Source organism: Episyrphus balteatus, chromosome 1 (genome assembly GCF_945859705.1).
Source record: "Episyrphus balteatus chromosome 1, idEpiBalt1.1, whole genome shotgun sequence".
NCBI lineage: Eukaryota > Metazoa > Arthropoda > Insecta > Diptera > Syrphidae > Episyrphus > Episyrphus balteatus.
The window spans coordinates 167260035-167274175 of record NC_079134.1 but is presented as its reverse complement, the minus strand read 5'-3'; the positions used below and the strand labels follow the sequence as shown (position 1 = coordinate 167274175).

The 14141-nt window shown below is 31.1% G+C and overlaps 1 protein-coding gene across 1 annotated transcript; it reads right to left on the bottom strand.

Annotated features, from left to right (window-relative positions):
* Positions 1 to 12302: 12302 nt before the first annotated feature.
* On the bottom strand, positions 12303 to 13938 carry LOC129912170 (UDP-glycosyltransferase UGT5-like). Its single transcript, XM_055990314.1, has 4 exons — positions 13253 to 13938; positions 13029 to 13197; positions 12924 to 12960; positions 12303 to 12877 (listed from the first exon to the last, which is right to left on the bottom strand). Exons 1-4 carry the CDS (start codon positions 13936 to 13938, stop codon positions 12303 to 12305), a joined length of 1467 nt encoding a protein of 488 aa, XP_055846289.1.
* Positions 13939 to 14141: the final 203 nt, after the last annotated feature.

Below are 14141 nucleotides of genomic sequence, written 5' to 3'. Positions count from 1 at the left end.
CTTGAAACTTGGTGGGTCTTAAAGGCTCATGATAAAGTTGATGTTCTAGAAGTTTCACGAAAAACTAATTAAACGCAGCCAAATCATTCACAGATAAAGCGGTAACGGAGAAGACGCGTACAAATCTTCTCCGTTACCGTCTTTGTCTGTTAACAATTTAGCTATTTTGAATAAGTTTTTCTTGAAACTTCTATAGAGCTTCAACTTTATAATGAGCCCTTAAGACTCGCCAAGTTTCAAGAAAAAAGATTGCTTCTTCAACGAGATGAACTGGATAATAAGCGTGAAAATGTTCTAAAAATGCAAATGGAATGGCCGTTTTCGAAAATCCAATTTTTTTTCAATTTTTTTTTTGTTATTTATATTAAAATGATTTTAATGACAGGTACCGTTAATAATGATTTTCGAATTTTTTTTTAACAAATTTTTTGCAGCCGTTTTAAGAAAATTCAACTTTTCTGAAATCAGTACCAATCACAGATACCGACCGTTATTTGGGGTTAAAAAAATACCGTTTGGCTTTTGAAAAACAAAGTTTAAGCATTAACTTTTATAAAAATCAAAACAAATTCAATTTGGCTGAAATTGAATTAATAGTTTTGAAGAAAACCAGAAAAAAAATATACAGACCGTTAATTTTGTACCGTTAAGATTTTTGAAAAAAAAAAAACATTCTTTGTACAAACTAATTTTTGAATTTTTTTTGGAGCCTTTTTTGAGAAATGTAAACTTTTCTAAAATCAGTATGCAACAATTATTTTTAGCCAAAAAAACTGATTCCGAAAACCCCTCCGGAGAGTCGCTTAAATAAAATTATTAATCAATGACGACTCTGAACTTTGTAGACAATTTTATTGTTGAATTTTAGACAACCACCAACAATGTAAAAATGAGCCGATTTAAAAAAAAAAGTAGATACAGAGCTCGCTTCATTCCGGCACAATCTAAATACGCCATTTTAATTTTTTTTAAACGTAACGCTTACCAATAAGATTTCAAAAAACCCTGTCTTCAGAAGTTTTTCAAATAAAAGATCCCTCATAATTTTTTGAAATCTTATCATGTCTTGATGATAAACTTAACTGTGGTATATTTCAATTTTTTGATAGACATTTGATTGTTGTTGTTGGAGGTCGTCTTATCATGAAAAATAAACAAAATATTGATTGATGTTGATTTGTTTGTAAAAAAAAAATATTGTACTAGAACAATATTGTACTAAAACAAGATTGTACTAGAACATTTTTTTAAAAAATAAACTTGACAGATATTATGTTTTGTATTTCTAAAAGTCACTAAATAATTTAAACATGTTAATATTTAAGGGGTTCTGAAAAAATCGAATATGACTTCTCCGTTGAGGCCTTAACCCCTTGTAGCCCCCATGTGACATTTCTGTAACAAACCGAAAAAGATCGCCCAAAAACTGTAAAAAACATATTTTTATTCTTTTAAAGCTTCTTACACAATCTTTAAGAATTGCTTTATCGATATAATGCGCCATATTTCTAATAAATAGCACCAATATTTTGCGTAAATTTCGAAATAACTAAGCAAATCATGAATTTATTGAATTTTTAAAAAATACGTGTTTTATTATAGCTAAAGCCCTTTCGATTCGCATTATTAATTTTAAAATTTACGATGTTGGGTTACAAGGGGTTAACTGATTTCAATGAAAATTTGTAATATTTGCAAAAAACAATCCTTGAATATTTTTTTTAATTTAGTTTTTAGCACCCGTGACATCTATAACTCATTGCAAAAAAAAAAATAGTTAATGTTTTTTCTTGAACTTTTTCTATAAAAATTGAATTCAAATCAAAATTTGTTTATACTTTTAAATTCTCCTGTACAAGTATTTATTATTTTGTATGCGTACAGGCCATTATTTTTTTAAAAACATCTTTTTTTTAATTAATTCGCTTTTTTAAAGAACCTACAAGACTTTTACAAAGTACGTCAAAAGATTTGAACAAAAAATTGTAAATATGGCTTTATCTTTGATAAACTAGCCCTCTGTAGGCATACCTCTTTGTTGTGTTTTTGTGACGTGATAGGCACACGGGTGCGAATTTGGTTTCTATTTTTTCATGTCGCTAGAACTTTTTTATGTCTCATATTTTATAGAGAATAGGGTTATTTATATAGAAAATAATGTTACGCATACGCCATAGTGACCCGTTAATAGTTCGATTTGTCACTTGAAAATTTCCCAAGATATAACTTAGACATAAAAACTCAAATATATTATTGATTTGATGAAAAAAAAGATTTCATTGATTTTTTAAAGGGATTTTTTTTGTTAAATCTCGTTGTATATTGAGGTCAAAATGACTCAAAATTTCAGAAAAAAACTCGAGAATTATTCCAATCTTTTTTTTTTTTATATTTCTTTTGTTTGTCTCTGAATGAATTTATACTTTTGTGTCACACAGAAAAAAAAAACTATGAAAAGCAGCAACTTCTGTTGCATATTTTTGCCTGAAATGTGTAGGTATTGTTTACAAAAAGATTTCACTGAAGTTAAGAGAAATTTGGTTTTGACCAAATCTCAATTAAAATTTTATTTAAGAACAAATTTATATTATCTACCAAGACAGAAATTATTTGGCCTGAAGCAATTTAATATCGTATATCGATGGCAATTTTCGATAACTCTCTTTCCTTTATACAAATACATATAAAAACATTCAATATACTGTGTAAATGTATGTGTTTCATTGAAATCATTTAATTTAAAATCGACGCTGAAGGCTTATTGCTTTCATATAACAGACTCCCAAATTTAATTAAAACTTGATTCAATTAAAATTCAGATTCACCCTTCGAAATAATGTTTTCAAGTAGTTTAAAATGAACAAAAAAAAAGTGATTTTTTTGTAAAGTGATGGGTATACCATTCTTATATTGCGTTATTGCAATGCCTTTATAGAGTCCTTTTTGGAAAATTATATTTTTTTGCAGCCACCTTGTATATATGCAGGATGACACCCATTTTCACTTAACAAAGTGTCAATGAAGGCGCAAAAATGTTACCACTTATCGAAGGAGAAACTTTCCAGCTGTGTCCAAAATAGGATTCCGGACGCAAGGACACGATGCTCTGTATATGAAACTTTTGGTATAAAGAGACAAATTAAAAAAAAAAAAACCACCATCCTATTGAAATGCTATTAATTGTGTTAAGCCAATATGCGTGGCAAAAAATAATTCGATTTCTGTTTTTTTTTTCTGTGTGTTTGTATTTTTTTTTTAATTTTTGTATCATCCTTTTAAATACACTTGCTGCACTATAAATTTTAAATGTTATTGTTTTTCGAAATCATGAGCTGAAGCCAGGAGCTGGAGCTTGCGATAGCGAATACGATAACAACACTATACCACTGCAGTTTTAATTATCAGCTTAAATTGGCTATGCAACAGGACACGCGTAACCGTGTGGCATGCAAAAAGGTGCCAGCCAAGCTATATCTACATACAACAGTGTCATGCGACCAGGATGCAACAACAAGGCAATAACATCGAAAACAAAGTAAAACATAAAAAAAAACGAGTCCTGAAAACAAAATGAATTATTGCTTCGTCGTCGGGTGTAGTATGAAGAAGGGTGATGAAGTTATAACGATGATGTTGCAATGTGTGTAGAGTTGTGTTGTATATCATCGAACAACAACAACAACACTTTGCTGTCACGTTGATTAAATATTTGCATTCGAGTGGGTGGCAATTTAATTTGTTTTTCAATGAAACTCAATATTTTCTCATAACAAAATAATAAATATTGAATTTTGATTTTTGTGTCTGTGGTCATTTTTATTTTTTTATTTTAATAACTAACAACAGGCAACAACAAGAAGAATAAAAAAAAATAAAATAAAAGATTTTAATTATAACAAAAAACAAATCACGGCAAGAGGCTTTGAATTGTTTTCATTTTTTTTGAAGTTATACTTCTTATGGGAGGGTGGGTATGAAAATTTACTTTTTGACAAGAATGTCAAAGGGATTATGACGCGATCACCCTGGGTAGCAGGGCTGTCGTTTCACCTTTAGAGTAGGCAGTACTTTAGTATTTAAAAATGCAGTACGCCGCAGTACGGCAAACATAAAACACACAACACGTTGCAAGTTACATGTTTCATGTGGCAAGTCGTATGTGGCAAGTTGCATGTGGCAAGTTGCATGTGGCAAGTTGTATGTGGCAAGTTGCGTGTGGCAAGTTGCATGTGGCAAGTTGCGTGTGGCAAGTTGCATGTGGCAAATTACATGTGGAGAGTTGCATGTGGCAAGTTGCATGTGGTAATTTCCATGTGGCAAGTTGCCAGGGTTGCAAAAAGCTTACATTTCAGCTCAGCTCACAGCTCAGCTCAAATTTGAGCTAGGTACCATAGCTTAGCTTATTTGAGCTGAGCTGAAAGTGAGCTGAGCTGAAAGTGAGCGCCCCAACTTCCAACGCCTATATCTCGGAATTTTGAAAAAAAATGAAAAAAATTTTTTTGATGCCAAAAGGTAGCGGGGACTCTAACCTACATTTGGGTACAACTCTCATTCCTGTAGGTCCACGCGTTCTCAAACCGGGAGTACTTAAAAGTAAAACAAAAAATAGGCACGATTCTGAAAAAATAGGCATGATGTGGCGGTTTAACATGGAAGGCGATTTTTTAAAAATCTGACAGTGTGCAAAGCGTAGGCCCATGACACAAGCTATCATTTGGCATCACTCCCAAAAATTGCTCTCAAGCGGTTTAGCTTCCAGGATCGTTCAAAGATTCGGGGATTTTTTGAAAAATAATTTTACCCCAACTTTCAAACGCGATTTTCTCGGAATTTTGAAAAAAATCGAAAAACCGGATTATACCACTATCGGCTAGCTGAGAATATAAGCTTTCATATGGCACCACTCCCCTGTCTCTAGATCAAAGCGTTCCAACGCCTATATCGCGGAATTTTGAAGAAAATGAAAACAAAATTTTTTGATGCCAAAAGGTAGCGAGGACTCTAACCTACATTTGGGTACAATTCCCATCCCTGTAGGTCCACGCGTTCTCAAACCGGGAGTACTTAAAAGTAAAACAAAAAATAGGCACGATTCTGAAAAAATAGGCATGATGTGGCGGTTTAACATGGAAGGCGATTTTTTAAAAATCTGACAATGTGCAAAGCGTAGGCCCATAACACAAGCTATCATTTGGCATCATTCCCAAAAATTGATCTCAAGCGGTTTAGCTTCCAGGAGCGTTCAAAGATTCGGGGATTTTTCGAAAAAAAATTTTACCCCAACTTTCAAACGCTATTTTCTCGGAATTTCGAAAAAAATAGAAAAACCGGATTATACTAGAGCTCTTGAAACCCGGGTACCCGAAGACCCGCCCGGGTACCCGGGTATTCGAATATCCGGGTATTACCCGGGTAGCACCCGGGTACCCGAAATACCCGAGTACCCGGGTCCTTAAAATACTCGGGTACCCGGGTACCCGAGTACCCGAATGTTTTCAACAGCTCGTGTAACCAAGTAAATTCGCGTAAAACAAAACTTTTTTTTGTGTTTTTTTTTATTTTGCTATAATTTATTAACCTGGTTGACACTTTTTGGGAATTTGTTTGGCATTTAAAGAGTTTCCTGGTTGAACCAAAGTACAAAGATATGACCAATTTGGTCATGTACCAATTTTACCTATGAAATAAGGTTGCTTTATAAAAGTTCCAATTTTAAAAGTGGCAGCCCTATATTTTTCATTATAGTTATCAACTAACAATGCCAAACAATATTCTTAAAAGTGTCAACTAGGTTAATAAATTATAGCAAAATATGAAAAAATAAGAAAAAACAAAAAACTAAATTTTTTATTTGCGTATCTACTTGGTTACACGAGCTGTTGAATATACTCGGGTACTCGGGAAGCCGGGTATTTTGAGGACCCGGGTACCCGGGTATTTCGAGTACCCGGGTACCCGGGTGCTACCCGGGTAATACCCGGGTATTTTGGTACCCGGGTACCCGGGTAGCATTGGACCCGGGTATTACCCGGGTAGAATCAAGAGCCCTAGATTATACCACTATCGGCTAGCTGAGAATATAAGCTTTCATATGGCACCACTCCACTGTCTCTAGATCAAAGCGTTCAGCTCCCAGAAGTTTTTTCGCGCCCCCAACTTCCAACGCCTATATCGCGGAATTTTGAAGAAAATGAAAATAAAATTTTTGATTTCAAAAGATAGCGGGGACTCTAACCTACATTTGGGTACAACTCCCATTCCTGTAGGTCCACGCGTTCTCAAACCGTGAGAACTTAAAAGTAAAAAAAAAATAGGCGCGATTCTGAAAAAAAGGCATGATGTGGTGGTTTAACATGGAAGGCGATTTTTTAAAAATCTGATAATGTGCAAAGCGTAGGCCCATGACACAAGCTATCATTTGGCATCACTCCCAAAAATTGCTCTAAAGCGGTTTAGCTTTCAGGAGCGTTTAAAGATTCGGGGATTTTTCGAAAAAAAAAATGTACCCCAACTTTCAAAACCGATTTTCTCGGAATTTTGAAAAAAGTCGAAAAACCGGATTGTACCGGAATTTTTTTTTATGATAAAAAAAGAAATATTTTACTAAAAAAATAGAAATATATTTACTATCAAAAACACCAAGAGAAAAGATCACGAAAAATTATCTGTCTTATTTATAAAAATATCTATGTGTTAAAATAATTCCATTAATAACTAGAACCAAACATCTTAAGATATGGTGTTATATAAAAGTTTAAAATATCTTCATATTTCATTATACTTTCCAAATAAAAATCAATGTATCCTCTCACCCATCACAGCTCAGCTCAGCTCAATATAATATAATATTATCAGCTCACCGACAGCTCAGCTCACCCAACAGCTCAGCTCAACCATCAGCTCAGCTCACTTTCAGCTTAGCTCAAATGAGCTGAGCTATGGTACATAGCTCAAAAGTGAGCTAGCTCAAAATTTGAGCTGAGCTGCGAGCTGAGCTCAGCTCACTTTTGAGCTTTGTAGCAACCCTGCAAGTTGCATATTGCTACTACTAGTGCTGAAGCACACACAATCCTCATAAAATTACCATATAGCATATTTTATGCGCAATTTGTTTACTTTCGTTAAGCATATACCGTACGTTCTGAACCGCACAACATGAGTAAATTTCACAGATTAAATTGAAAACTACATGGACGCAAGGAGGATGAAAGAATTAATTTATTGTTCACTTGATAAAAATGTAAAAAACGAAGTGTGGATTAATTAATTTAATAATAGAAATTAAAAATATCAAATGAAATTCATTTACATAAACTGAATGAGAAGTATAACTTCAGTCGCGTGTACATGTGTACACACACTCTTTTTTTTTATGATTTAATTGGTGGATTAAATATTTTTCCAATTTTAATATATTTTTATCATTTTTTTATGTGTGAAGCTATATCAATGTTTTTGAATATGAAAATATTTTATATTTTTTTTTTTATTGGAATATGTTATAATATTTTAACAAAATCGATTTAATATTATGTTATTTTATTTAAGCATCCTCCCCTTGATAGAAGTAGATTTTTTTGTATTGTTTTTTAAATTTAATTTTGTAAGTTTTAATTAATTCGCTTTGATTCAATTTTCATGCATATGTACAAAAAAAAAAAACTATATTTATATTTATTTAAATTTGCATTTAATTTAATATGCACACTAATTGCAAATTGCCTTAATTTATTGACTTTTTTAGTAAAACACACAATTATTGTATTAAAAAATAAAAATTAAGTAATTAATTCAAACTGTTTTTTAAAAGATCAAATTTAATATTAGGAAATCAAATTAAAAAAAAAAAACGAAAGTCATTATCTGTGGCATATTTTATTTCATTAATTTATAAATTATTGACAAATTTAATGACTAGGTAAAAACAACACATAAAAATCTTTAAAATAAAAACGACTTTGTCAGTAAGTTTCCAGCTTTTTGATTTATCATTTGTATATACAATACATATTTTAATTCAACTTTCTTAGATTAAAATTGAAAATGAGAAGAGCAATATGAAATGTGAATAAGAAGAAAAAGTAGAAAAAGTGGCAAGTACAAATTTAACTTTTGTGTGAAAAAAAAATCTTTGCAAAATTATTTATTTCACGAATGCTTTAGAATAACATACAACATATTTATAAAATTCGTATAAAAAAATATGTTAAAAAAAATTATCTTTTGGAATAAAAAATTGTTTTTTTCTACCTTGTAATGATTTAGGTAATCGATTTCATAGAAAATTTTTGTACTTACAAAAAAGTTTTAGTAACCTTTAAAATTTCATAAAAAATAATTTTGGTAGATAAGAATTTTCCCTAGAGGGCAAATTGAATGTTTTTTTTAATCAAATGAGGAGTAACTTTTAAAAAAGGAATAATTTTTCAAAAGATCTAAAAACTAAAATCAAAATTGTGATTTTTCATACGATTTTCAATTTTCACTCATTTTCAAAGCCCGATTTTTGGAATGCATTTCCTGTTTTCCTTTAACTTGAGTTTTAATGTGAAAAACAGAAGTGGCAATAATTTTATGCCGAAAGTCACTCTTCAAATACTAACGACTCTTGCTTTATGAACAAAATGGAAAAGGTTGTTTTTTCTCAAAAATGGATCAAACGATTTTGATAAAAAAACACGTGTTCGCACATAAGATTCTTCTTTAAAAAAATATATATATATAATTTTTGACCTGTCATAAGGCGTGTTTTTTTGGCAAGGCCATCCCACAGTGGGACGAATGTATGGAAAAATCGGCATTTCTAATATCTTGTGTTTTAGTGACTGAAACTACGTAAAGTTGCATTAAGACGTCTATTTACACCTAAATCTATGAATTAAACATGAAAACCAGATAAATGGAAACGTTTCAGCCAGGAAATTAATTTTTATTTATTAAAAGAGTTGAGCAGCGAACTTTTTTTTTAGGATTTTCTTTTTTTTATTTTCTTTTTTTTTTTTTTAAATAATTTTAATTTATGTAAAATAGAACTAATAATAGTATAGATAATAAAACACTATAATTTGAATATTCAAACAAATAATAAAATAAAGAAACAAAACTTTTTATTCATTGTCGATTTCGGAGGTATAACTTAAGTCGTCCGGGTTAAATTCTAGGGGAAAACTAAGATCTATATAATTTTTTGATGAATATTGGTATATATCTCGATCATAATTTGATATATGTGAATTTTTTGACCGGAAATTTTACAACTAAGAATTTTTGCATTTTTATAGAATTTGATCCCATCATTTTTGATTAAAATGGTAAAATGTTATAAATAATATTGCATTTTTTTTTTTTAAATTGATGTCATCACTTACGCAATCATGTATAGCTTTAGTTATATTCAGATTAGAATTCAGCCATTATTCGTTAGCGCTCATGAACCGATTGAGTCTTCTAGAAGACTGCTCCATCTTCTACTTTACTTTGAGGCAATAAAATTTAGTTACTTCCTGTATTTGAGCTTCTACGTCTCCTGTTGACTCCTCTAAGCCAAGAAGTTGTTGAATTTTCAAACAGAACCCATCAAATCGTCTGTTTTCGCACTATCCAGCCAAGTTTTTAAATTTTGGCCATTTTTGATATAGGGGGTCGAACCTAAAAAACGCGATTATAAGTACTTGGGGCAAATTGGGGCAAGATTTTTTTCTTGATTCCTTTAGAGGACACTTTCCTGAGTATAAAACCATAAAAACCCCAGAGAGCCTTTTAGGTGTAAAAAAGAAAATCTTACTCAAAGTCAAAAATTTTTTGAAGTGAAAACTTCTTTAGTATCGTAGTGATTTGAAACAAGATGAAACGAAAACGCGACACGACTTCAACTTGTTATAACTTTTTTGTTTGAATAGATAGATGAATGAAATTTGTATTGTAGATAGGTAATTAAATAAATTATAATTGTACAAAATTTCAATTAATTTCATATTCAAAATTCGGAGATAACGGTAAAAAGATGTTCTTTTCCAACACACGTTATATCTTTTGATCTAGTGCACGTACAAATTTGATTTAACTTTAATACGCATGCTGATAACATAACCTTTTATTTGATATATCACACATAACGGTACGTGCTCTACAAGTTACACAATCTTAAATTGAAAACAATTTAAAAATACCTCAAAACACCTGTGGAGATCTGTTGGCGATGACCAGCTACCTGTGTAGGAAGTACCGTAATATCAGTCTGGAAATTCGACATGGTTGACTTTAAAAAATTCTAACTTCTCTTGTAGACATCTTTGAAGTAAGATTTATAGATCATTATACAAGGTGAAACAATAAGCTTTCACATGGTATAAAATTTTTTATAGGTTGTCAAACAAAAACATTGAATTAATAGCATGAGAACATAAAACTAAATGTTTTTTTTGCTTTTTTTGATGAAATTTCATCGAGTTTAAAAAAATCTAGCTCTTTTTGTAGATGTCTCATAGACTTGATCGATATATTTATTTTGAGCTTAGACAATAAGCTTTCAGATGATATAAAATTTATATAGGTTGTCATATAAAAACATGGATTTGAAGGTGATAGAATCAAAATAGGTAGATTTTTTCAATTTTTTTTTTTTTTGCAAGAAAAATGATTTTTTAAGGTTTCACTTCTACCACGTGTGAATTGCACACATGATTTTTTTTTTTTTCTACCAACACTTGGAAAATCACTAATAAAAACATAACTCAACAAAACAAAAATTTTTTTATAGTTAAATATTAATTAATATACCTTGAGGAGTGTTATTATCCATTATTAAATTAATTTTTTACCGGACAAAAAATTTTGGGAGTAAGACAAATTACAACCTGATTTTTCACCTCTAAAAAAAATTAAACTAAACAATGTTTAGCACTCTATAACTTTTGCACTAATTGGACAACGCAAATAATTTTGATGCAGTTAGAACCTAAATATATTTGGGATGACATACCAATAACTCAAAAGTACCGCAATAATATTCGATTTTTTTATTTATTGCTATGGGTCGTCCCACTTTGCATCCGCAGTAGGATTTCACAAATATCAACACCTAACAAAAATGTATAGGTATGCACACACCGAGAAAAAGGAAGACGTAGACTTATACACTTCGTCAAAATTCTATCTGCAGCTTGGTTGTATGTAAACGCTGACTGCGGATATGGATATCAATACCAAAAAACACAGCTATATGTAGGTACCTACCACACGCAGAACCGTTTTCTTGATTTCTGACTTTGTCGTAAACGCCGTTTGTTATTTCAATAAAAATAATTGAGAAGAAAACTTACGTTTTTTGTAACCTTTGTTTAAATTATTTTGGACTGTTGGATTTTGTTTTTAACATGTTAAAGTTTCTTTTACAACTTCATTCATCAAACAATTTTTAACTTTTAATTACAATTAATTTTATAGTTTAATTAACTTAATTTTGAATATTTAATTTAAAAAACATCATAACTGAATATTATTCATAAATGCATTTATTACATGTAAAAAAACAAAGTTTCATCATCATCATAATCATCATCAACGTGTCATATTAATCTTTCATAGCTTACATAGAAATACGTGCCAGTATTTACTAGTTACCTACCTTAACTTCATTCAAAGTTCATTCTCAAGCTCTCTTCTCAACACTCTAACGTGAGAATAATGCTTCACAAAAAAAGTTGATAGGTACATCGCAGGTACACCTTCCTACTTTATTTCGATGGGCAAAATGTTGAATATCATAAAGTTTTTCCTAAATTACGTGAAAATATTTCGCGCAACTATCATATCAGAGCTGCAACAAAGTTTTTTTTTTTTGTTTTTTGAGAAGAAGATTATATGAAAACTTTTACGTCAACAAGGGTGCAATTTTTGAAGCAAAGTTATAGTTTTTTTTTTTTGCTTGTTATTATAGTTTTAATAAGGTTGGAATATGAGTATGCTCTGACAAGTTATATAAAACTAAAAGAGTTTCTTTTTTGACAAACAAACAGGTGCAACGGATTAAACTTGGAACATACGTTTGTTGTGAAATGTTCATAATTACATTTTATGTAACAAACAAGTTCATATCATTTTTTATTTTCGTCAAATGAATGTTTGGCGACTAATTTGGAAATTGTAAATTTTATATAAGCCTTTTGCGAAACATTTTCAAAAAGCTTGATAAAGTTAAATATAAAAATCGTATCACTTAATGGATTAATCATTTGAATATTAGTTATAAAATTACACCAAATAAAAAAAAGTTTAGGTACTTCTTCATAAAATCATCTTTCTTATTGGTCTTTGATTTTTTGTGTTTTTGAAAGTTTCATTGCGCAAACTTTCCTAAGGATGAATTTTACTTGCATCGTAATCAACTTGTAGACTAAAAATCCCACCATTAAAAGAAAACCAATAACATCTAAACTGTAAATTTGAAGCGTATTCAAATGCACCGCAGGACTTTGCATATGATAAGCACCCTTATGTCGAATCACATATTCAATCCAAAAGACTGCATTTTGCTTAGCAGTCATTGGCCTGTCTTTCGTAAGACTCGAAAAGCGTTTAATATTTTCAGTGTATTTTGGATTGTTCAAAACTTCTAATACTGCTTCCTTAAATGAGCTCTCTGTCATGGTAGCCTTGTCGAGTTTAAGTCCAAATTCATTTTTCACAACTTGATCAGCATTTCCAATTTGATCGGCAAACATTGGTACAGCAACCATTGAAACTCCATGATGTTCTGCTTCAGTAACAGCACCTTTGCCAGCATGAGTGATGAAAAGTCTCAAATTGGGATGTTGCAAAAGGTCATCTTGTGGAAGCCAACGGTAATAATGAATATTTGGTGCTGTGCCAGGGAGTTCTGAATCAGCCCATTAAATTCGATCCGAAACTAACGTAGACAACACCATGCTCCGAAGAGGAATTGAAGAGTTTTTCAAGATTCTAGAAGAAAAAAAATATTGATATTTACATAAACTAGTTTGATATAAACTGGTTTGCTATAAACTTACTACTGGTAAAGGATCGGCTTTGTCCTTAATTTGAATTCCACCACATTCAATAGCAGCTGGTACATTCGGCCGAATCAAACCATCAGTAAAATGATAGTTAAACAAAACCAACGAAACTTTCTTTTTGGCTTCTTCAAACGCCGGATAATCCGAAGCAGGGAAGATTTCACTGCAAAGTCAAGAATTATAAGAATATACTTTAAGCACAAGTTTGTAAAACCTACTTGTAAATTCCTTCCATTTGATAGTTCAGCAGCGTTGTAAATACGCTAAATTGAATATTCTTCATAAAATTAAAAAGTCTCCCTTTGAAAGTCGTTAAATCGGACATTCCGTACAACGGCGATACTGGCACATATGACACTTCCGTTGGATTTTCAATAAAATTTGGCAAAATATTATTTGGCGCTGTGGTATAACTTATCGCCATTGGACATCTAAAATGGGCTGCTAATCCAACATAGAAGGGATTGAATAAGAATAAACCAACTAGGACCAGGTCGAATTTGTTATCCGGATTTTGCATAATTTCTTGAAATCGTTGATCTTTCAGTGGATCAGCCATCATTGAACCAAATACTAAAATACTTTCAATCCTATCCATCCTATCCTTAATAGTTACTTTCTTTATTGCGTTAGCTTTCATTTCATCCATTCGTTTTGTACTAGCCTCAGTTGGAGGTATTAAGATGTGATGATATTTTGGATTTTCGTCTTTAAGAGGAAGTGCTGTTACTACTGTTACATTGTGTCCACGTTCAATTAATGCATTCACATATGCCATGTGAATAATATTGTGCGATGGACTGGTTGCTGTGAAGACACCAAGAATATTTGCCGATTCAATTGAACCGATCGAAATAGCAACAATTAAGCCCAAAAGGGTTATCAATTTCAGATGTTCACCCATTTTTGTATGATGAACTGTTCCTGATGGGGTTTAAATGTTTACTAAACTTAAAATCATGGTGATTTTTTAATTGTAATCTTAATTTGGCAATCATTTATTTTCTTATCAAAAATATTTTGATAATTTTCTTTTGAATTTTGGTTTTTTGCTTATCATGCAATGGTTTTTTCTCTTTTTTTATATCATATCAATAAAATGCATAT